The sequence below is a fragment of the Dromiciops gliroides genome, chromosome 2 (genome assembly GCF_019393635.1).
Source record: "Dromiciops gliroides isolate mDroGli1 chromosome 2, mDroGli1.pri, whole genome shotgun sequence".
NCBI classification, from domain to species: Eukaryota; Metazoa; Chordata; class Mammalia; order Microbiotheria; family Microbiotheriidae; genus Dromiciops; species Dromiciops gliroides.
In genome coordinates this window covers 305,521,538-305,530,236 of record NC_057862.1, presented here as the reverse complement: position 1 = coordinate 305,530,236, position 8,699 = coordinate 305,521,538, and the positions used below count along the sequence as shown (strand labels likewise).

The 8,699-nt window shown below is 45.5% G+C and overlaps 1 protein-coding gene across 1 annotated transcript; it reads right to left on the bottom strand.

Moving 5' to 3' along the window:
* Positions 1–4,859: 4,859 nt before the first annotated feature.
* GSC (goosecoid homeobox) lies at positions 4,860–6,737 on the bottom strand. Its single transcript, XM_043989973.1, has 3 exons — positions 6,398–6,737; positions 5,405–5,664; positions 4,860–5,012 (listed from the first exon to the last, which is right to left on the bottom strand). Exons 1-3 carry the CDS (start codon positions 6,735–6,737, stop codon positions 4,860–4,862), a joined length of 753 nt encoding a protein of 250 aa, XP_043845908.1.
* Between the last annotated feature and the right edge of the window lie 1,962 nt (positions 6,738–8,699).

Below are 8,699 nucleotides of genomic sequence, written 5' to 3'. Positions count from 1 at the left end.
GGCCTGAAGCCCTCACACAAGATTACCTCCTATCATTTGTTATCAAGGAAGCCCATTTTCTGAAATATACAACATCACACTGACTTCATTAAAATTTATGTGAGGACTGTCATTGTGGTTAAGCTCTAGAGCCAAAAGAAACAACACGTTGCTGAATTCCTCTTTTAAATCGATTTATGCAAGGCTTTGGTCTTGCTGATTTGAGATTTTGTGTATGTATGTGATGTTTTATAATTTTAATATGCTTACCTTTGGTTCACTTAAGGATGAGAAAGGGACAGAGTAATTAAGGACCTGGGGGAAATAAAAGGGAGTGACCGGAGGGAGAGAAAGAAAGAGAAGTTCCATCAATTGCTCCAGTTTCTGATCTGCTTTTGCAGTTGACTTACTTCATTTATGCTCCAGAAAATAATAACCCTGTATCTTCCTTCCATATCCTACCCCCATTTCTCCTACATCAAAGGCACACCCCTGTGGCCAGAATAAAAACCATCAAATTATCTGCTAAAAACTGGTTTGGGATTTGTTTGGGGGTTGGGTTCTTTTTTGTTGTTGTTGTTTGTTTTGGGTTTTTTTTTTTTTTGGTCTCTTTAAAAAGATTAGTTTTAAAAGACAATAAGCATTCAACACAATCTACTGACAAACTTAGGAGTTGGTGTTATCGGAAGATTTTAAAAGATGTATTTCCATAATTCATTCAATTGCTGCCCCACTTTCAAGAGAAACAATTAATTTATTCGCGTTAGAAAGTCCACTTTTTTCTCAAGGCATGCTCCCGCCCCCCAAGTGGAACCAATTAAAAATTTAAATTTAAATTACATAAACCTCTAAAATCAGAAAAGTTTTCTGACCATTCTGACCATCAGCTGACAGTGAAGGGTCAGTGTTTTGGCATTCATCCAATTGAAGGGATTACCAAACTAAGTTCCTTAGCCACTATCACCAAAATGTAATTATTCTCTCTGCTGGGAGGTGAGAATGGGGGAGGGAGCCTTTAAACTGATAAATTAAATTCTGACAGTCTCAAGAATATCTTGATCCAGTTGAGCCATGTCAACCTCCTTCAGGGAAAACAGGAATTGTGCAAATAAAATGTGGGTTTTTAAAATCACAAATTCCATTCCTTTGAAAGGCATCTAAATCTTTACAATGATTGTTCTCACCAGGGCTATTTTTAAAGCCCAACAGATGATCACTCTTCTTGTACTTTTAGAGGGTGGTTTCTTCTGTTGCTCAAAGCTTCCACTCACCATGTGAGAGCATTCAGCACCCCCTGACTTAGGCAGCAACAATCCAATATTCTTTCTTGGTGAGGGGGGCTTTCCAGAAAGACCCAACCAATCACCCTAAAGAGAGGCTGAATAAAGAATGGCAGACAATGGACTGTCCAGTTATACTTTCTTAACTGACATTGGTGTTTCTTTTTATTTCTTCTTAGGCCAACCACTAAATACCATACTTGGAATTGAAGTAGAAGGCAAAAGGGACTTTTTTTTTTCAAAGCTACAAAGAGGAGGTAGGAGGGGCTGCCTTCTCCAATCAAGAGCCTCCCCCCACCCCTAGGTGCTATTAGTAGGAAGAGTGGGGACAACCTCAACTCTCCAAAAGATGTCAGTCACTTTTCCCCTTTGTTCTGTAACCTGACCCCAACCTCCATCTCTACTCCAAGCAAATGTATTTTACACATTTTTGGTTTGTTTTTTTTTTTGCGTGTGTGTGTGTGTGTGTGTGTGTGTGTGTGTGTGTGTGTGTGTATGTTTTTTTGGTGAGGCAATTGGGGTTAAGTGACTTGCCCAGGGTCACACAGCTAATAAGTGTCAAGTGTCTGAGGCTGGATTTGAACTCAGGTCCTCCTGAATCCACTGCGCCACCTAGCTGCCCCCACATTTTTTTTTTAAGTTGATCTCTCTTTTCACTACTCCATCTGGCACTGACTGATGATACTCACCACTGCCACACACTGCGGCTCAGCAATGGGATACACTTTCTGTGCCTCTTTCATCTTTCTAAAATAAAAGTTAGTGTGTCCACTTCTGTTTGTGACAGCAAGACCTAAGCAAAAAGATACCCTGGGGAAATGTTGTAGAAAGAGACACATGAAGAACTCAGTAGAGGCCCTTTATATCATGGAAGGGAATCATTGGGGTAACACAAGGACTCCCCAGTAGGTGGAGAAGAAACCTACTTTATGATGTTATGGTCTCCAATCTTAACCCTCAAAGTCAAGCACTGAAATGGAATAAATGTGAAATGAGTTTCTATTCAGGAGGGATGTGGGAATGGTACAAAAACTTTCCTGCTTTTGCAGTGACCTGTCTTAATAGAACAGATTTCTCTTCTAATCAAGTTAGGTATCTGCAGTTTCCCACTCCCATTTCATTTTTGGGACATGGATGTCTCAGTGTACTACAAAAACTGAGACTCCAACAAGATGGTGGCTGCCAAACAGACATTCTGTGTTTGTATGTTCATTTCTAATGTTTCTGTCTAAAGGGCTACCTGGTCTTTTTCTTCCCCCAGGAAACCTAGATGCTTACTGATGGGGAGGGGAGGCAGTGTCCCTTCAGGTTCTGCAAAAGACAAACTTATTCTGGAACTTATTATGGAAAGTCACCTCACTGTAGGTGAAACAAAGAAGTTGAGTCATCACAGCATAACCGACACATCAGCCTGCTTTAAAAAAAAAAGTGTATCGTTTCATTTTATTTTAAAAGTGCACAAATATACTTGCTGTGAGGGGAATTCTGTTTAAAGCCAGGATTCACCAGTTCCAGGTCCTCTAAAGGCCCCACAGGAAAAAATAAGGGAATCAGAGAGAGGGGGATGCCCTGGAAATCTGCCTGAGGGTGAAGAGCTTTATGGAAACTAGCAATGCTGGAAGGTCTTTCTCATCTGCTGTCAGGCAGCTTCCTGGGCCCTTTTGGTCAAGAGATGCAGCTTAACTAAAAGCTTCATGGCACTCCCCGAAGGGAGGGGAACAGGAATAATGAATGCCAGGCAGCCTCTTGACCTTTGCAGCACATCTCAGGGTAACAACTTTTCTTCCTCCCACATCCCCACTCTATGGGGAAGGGGAGGGAGGTTTAGGTGTAGGCCAGTGGTATAGGCAATATCAATGTCCTTAAAAGTGACTGGGCATGTGTGTGTGTGTGTTGGGGGGTGGGGGGTGGGAAGGGTGGCAGTGAATTAGAGGCTACAGAATAGGACAAAGGATTTTATTCTCAAAAGTGAAGGAGTTATAGAGAAGCAAGGAAGGGGGCTACAGGCCTATAATAAAATCCCCAGAGTTTATCCAGTCCTGAGCCATAGCTGGCTTCAGATTTCTCATTTTCTGCATTCTATAATTTAGTGATCAGGCAACAGAACTCGGCATCCTGCCCCACCTCATTCTGGTATTCCAACAGCAATCAGGGGCTCACTCAGACCCAGAGAAGAGAATTTTAAAAGGGAGAGGGGTCCTCGAGGCTGTGGAATGGGGATGGAGAGGGCTCCATGTGTTCAGGACACTTCCTGTTGTACATACAACTCTGAAGGCTACAAGAGGAGAAGAGGGGCACTAAAGATTAGGAATTGGGGTCATACTATCCATGGCCAGTGTCTCTGAAATGGCTCCTGTTGCAGGAAGTTAATGGGGTCAAGTTACAGAAGGTAGCAGAAGGAGAATCTGAAAGCTGGAGTGTGTGGATTTTCTTCACCAGTATTCCTTCTGGTCAATACAAACCCAAACCTCCAGACAGCTACTGGCTCTGGGTTAGCAGGCCTTACTTTCATTCCTCTCTTTCTCTTGGTCCCTGGACACAGTTCCCAGCCTTCACCACTCCCTAGTTAAACAGTGATGGGTTTGCAAGAGGGCAAGGGCCCTCTTTTCCCCAGGCCTGGCTTCTTGGAGGCATCCAGGAAGTAATCAAGATATTTGTATAGTCCAATCCAGTCATTTCACCGTGAGGAAACTGAGACCCAAAGAGGTTCAGTGTCTTGCCCTAGGTCACAGCAGTAGTAAGTGGCAGAGCCAGGATTCAGTCTCTTTTCCACTAAACCACACTGAATTTTGAATGTCAATAGCATGAGGGTGAAGGCATTGAGTGCATTGAATTTAAGGAAGAATGCACATGAGAATTATGGGGCATCTTTCAGCTTCTCCTATTTCATTCTCCTGACCCTCTGGGACTGCACAGCACCGTTTGTTATGCCTTCTTTCTACCTTGCATACAGACTCACAGATTCACAAACCATTAAAACCAAATCAAGGGACCTTAAACATCATTGGACCTAACCTCCTTGTTTTTCAGATGAGAAAATTGAAGCCTGGGATGGGAGGGGGGGGGTCAGGGATGGAAAATGATTTGTCTAAAATCACTCCATTAATTAATGGCAGACATCAGACCAAATTCATGTTTCCAGAGGTCCATGGGTGTACATGACTTCATTCTTAAGTGAACTTTTTGTAACATATTCAAAAAACAACTCCCTCCCAACAGTAACCTCAAAATAAAAAAATTAAAAATCAAGAATTGAATTTGCTTTCAGCTGTCAGTCTGTGAAGGAGGTGGAGGACATATAAACATATAGGATATTGGTGCATTATAATTCACCACCATCCATTTATTGTATCATCACCTTTAACTTAACTATAAATACTACAGAAGGGGGAAGGGGGGGGGGGAAGGGGATTGTTAGACTGGCCGAGCCTCTCTGCAGCCAGTTCTATACAAGAAACACCAGGGAATATGTACACCAGTTTACAGTTTTCCTCATTTCCCTTCCTTCTCCCCCACAAAGGCAGCAAGTGTGCAAGATAGTAGCATTGTATGTGCAAGTCTCTAAAGGTATGCAAGTCCCAAAGTTCCATTCCGGGGCTATCAGCTATCAGAGTCCAAATCGCTTTTACCTTCCTCTTCCCTTTTCTCTGGGGATGGCTTCGAAGCCTTGTTCCATTTCCGAGCGTTTTCTGATTCCTCTGAGGAAGACCTTTTCTGTCGCCTCCATTTTGCTCTTCGGTTCTTAAACCAGACCTGTTGAGAAAAGACAACAAACAATTAACTGGACAGGATAAAGCCCCATAAAATACCAAATTTATAGCGAAAGAAGAGCAAAGACTCTGGGAAATCACCGCATAGAAAACTCCGGCCTACTTGACTTTGGATCTTCCTTAATTCAAAGAAAACAACAAATACTGGGAGGTGGACCAGGGTGTATTTAAAAATTCGGTAGAGATTTAAAAAGGAAGTCTGAGGATTTAAAGCAGGTATTCGCCTGTGTATTAGTAGCCTACTCAGGAGAAAAGCAGGCTACTAACAACGTTAGAAATTGGAGCTGCCTCCCAAATTGAGTAAACGGGGCTGCCCAAAGTGAGCTTTCTAGCCAGCTGTCAGCGTTTCCTAGAGGAGGCAAAGAAGGGCAGTACCTCTACTTTCTCCTCCCTCAAGTGCACCCTCCGAGCCAGTTGTTCCCTTGTGCCCACGTCGGGGTACTTGGTCTCCTGGAAGAGGTTCTCCAAAGCTTCCAGCTGTTCATCCGTGAAAATAGTTCGGTGCCGCCGCTTCCGCCGGCAGTGCAGCTGGTTGAGTAGCTGCAATTCGGTTCTCGACAAGGTGCCCACGTTCATATAGGGCAACATCTGGTGGGGGACCGGGGACATCAGGACTGAGCCCGAGCCGTCGTAACCTGCAGCAGGCGGGTAAATGGAGTTGGGGAAATGTGGAAAAGGAAACAGTGGGCACCAGGGGCTCACAACTCCAGAATCGGATTGAGTTATCCTCGGATCCAGGGTTTCGGTACTACTCACTCCATTAGCCCTCCCGCTACGAAGCCCGCCCGCCAGCTCTCAGCCGAGGGTAACCTGGATACAACGTGAAGAAATTCAAGGGCTCCAAGAGAGCCTCACCACCCTGGACCCTGCATTATTATCAAATTAGTAGTAGCATGTATGTGTTAGTATTAGAATTAAGAATGTCCGAGTCCCCTTTCCGCAAAACAGGGACCGGTCAGAGCTTTCCCTGACTTTCCCCTAACTTGTTCGACAAAGTTTGCAAAAGCTTAAAAACTGGATTAGCGAGCTCTTGGTAAAGTTACGAGTCTCTGTTGCTACAAAAGTAAAATAAACGTCCGTGTACATGGAAAAGAATAAAGAATAATTTCTTCTCTGGGTCCCCAGCAGCACCCCCTCCTCCTCAGTCCTAGGAGCCACAGGTCCCCACACGTACTTTCACAACCCCCCCCCCCAAAAAAACAAAAAACAAACTAACTAAAAACAAACAAAAACAAAACAAAACCCCGGGGGGAAAACAACCCAAAAACCAGAGGGAAGAGAGACTTGGAATTTCCAGAAAACTGGAGGGGAGGGGGCGGGGGCGGGAGGAAGACTGTAATTGGGAGAGGACGGCAAATATTCCCCTACCTGAGGATGGAACGCAGGAACACTGCTGGGCCCCCAAAGGCTGCATCGTCCCGCAGCAGGATGGGCCGACGGGCGTCGCCTGCACTTGCAGCTGCCCATAGTAGTAACTGTTATAGCCCAAGCGGGAACCCCCGACCGCAGTCTGGAGGCCGGCTCCGCTGGGGGCTACTGCTCGCGGGTAGAAGCTGCCGTAGTCTGAAGCGCTGGCGTAGAGAGAATCCCCGTGCAAGGCCGGGAAGACCACCGGGGCCCCGGCGCTAGGGGCCAGAGGCAGCACAGAGTCCTTACAACGAGGCCGGGCGGCGAGGATATTGTCGATGCTGAACATGCCAGCAGGCATCCCCGAACTCTTCCCGCCGGGGACAGGAGAAGGAAGAACCCAAATAATGATAATAATAATAATAAAGAATAACAAAGACCAAAAAAAGAGTAATCCCCTCACCACAAAAAAAAAAAACAGCAACAACCACCCAAGCTAAACTAAATACACGCACGTCTGATGGGGTTTCCAAACCGAAAGATCCTGAGCTGCTCAAATTTGTGTCCCACTCCCTCTTACTTTCTGTCTCTGTCTCTATTCCCGTCTGTCTCTGTCTCGTGTGTCTCCTTCTCTCTCTCCCTCTCCGTCTCCCTCACCCTCTCTCTTCCTCTCTCCTTCCTCACTCTCTATCCCTCCCTCCCTTTCCTGCTTTCACTGAACTCATTCCAGAGTTGGATGAAGGATATAGTAGTCCAGCTGAACTTCTTCCCTTTTTTATACAGAGTCGACGTCATCCTAGATTTAGTTCCTGGTAATATGCAGATGACAAACAAAACCAGATTTGATTTCTCTCTCTCTTTCTCCCTCTCCCCCCCCCCGTAGGGATAGTGGTAGTTTGGAAATGGGGGGAGGGGGGCCAGGTTGGGGGAGAGTGTAATGGGGGGGGGTACACAATGGCCTGAAAGGAGACTGGTCTGTGTATTGAGAATTAATTAAATTAACCTAATCCTTTCCTTTACTGGGCGCACAGAAGGTTGTGCGGCTCGTTGGCCGAGCTAATTGCTCCTGTTAATCTGATTAATGCCATTGTGCGAAAGTCATTAACAATTCCCGCCCATTCTGTTACGCACCCACTCGTTTTCTCAGATTGGGTTCTATTCCTGCGTGAGATTTCCTCAGTCGAGAGGCTCACTTTGTTCGTGGTGGGTAATTTTATTCAACTTTATTTTAAAGAAAGTTGTCCCGGCAGCATTTGCATTTATTTCTGCTCTTAATTCGTTACCCACACTACCTCCCTCTCCTCTTGTTTCCTTCTCTCCTCTCCAGAGAAGAGTTTGTCTCCCTAGAACCCCTTCCTTTTTAGAGGGAAGGACAACGCCTTGGGGAAATCACTCGAAGAAGAGCGAAAAGGAACCAAGTTTCTAAAACTACTATTTCTTGCAGCGACTTTGAGATGGAAAACGCGCACACACCACACCACAACCTGAGTTACTGGAATTCTGCTCTGAAATCTTTACCAAAGCAGTGTCCTGCAGCGACCCTTCTTTTCGAGTTCAGTGTGAAGGATAGTGGGGTTTGGGGGGCGGCTGGAGGTTCCCCCTCTTTATCTAGAGGTCAGTTTCTCCTTATAGGGAAATACGGCCGGGGGAAAGTTCTCCCCCCAGTCAGACAATCTTCTTCCACCCCACCCCACCCCCACCTCCCCAAACTCTGCTAGGCAGAGGCACACAATATTTCACAAAGCTCACACTCCCCCTCAAAAAGTCGCCTGCTTCTCTACTGACGAGCCCTGAGCTCCCCCACCAGCAGGTTGCCCAGTGATTTGCACAATCCTCGGTCTGTCACGACTGGCCCTCAGAATCCACAGGAGGTGGACTGAATCAGATTAGACTATTTACCCCATCAACGCTGCGTCAGAAAAGGTAGGAAATTGTAACGTGTAACGAAAGCAAAACATTAGCCTTTGTTGGCTGGGCACAATTGATTTTGCCCAGCAAAGGCTGAGATTATTAGTGCTTCCAGAAAACCAAACTGGATCAACTGCCCCGCCAGACCTAGGCCAACCCTACTGCCCGCCGACCCGGGAAAAGAGATTAGCGAGCAGGAGAAGTTAGCGTCGGCAGCGAAGGTGTTAAATGTGATTGTCTCTGGTGCCACGAAGGTCACCTTCAAATATCTAGATGGGTTTTCCGGATTTCTTCTTGCTTTTTAAACCAATAGTTATTAGCCAATTAAGCACTATCCCTTATTTTCTGATGCGTAGGTCAGAAGGAACGCAAAAGTGACTTCGAAGTTGGTTGGAAATAGTTGTCGGTAGAAGTT

Coding starts and splice junctions, on each gene's coding strand:
- GSC (XM_043989973.1), bottom strand. CDS start 6,737: ATGCCTGCTGGCATGTTCAGCATCGACAATATCCTCGCCGCCCGGCCT. Junction 5,665..6,397: donor TTCCTGCGTTCCATCCTCAG/GTAGGGGAATAT, acceptor CGCCTGCTGCAG/GTTACGACGGCTCGGGCTCA. Junction 5,013..5,404: donor TGAGGGAGGAGAAAGTAGAG/GTACTGCCCTTC, acceptor TTTTCTCAACAG/GTCTGGTTTAAGAACCGAAG.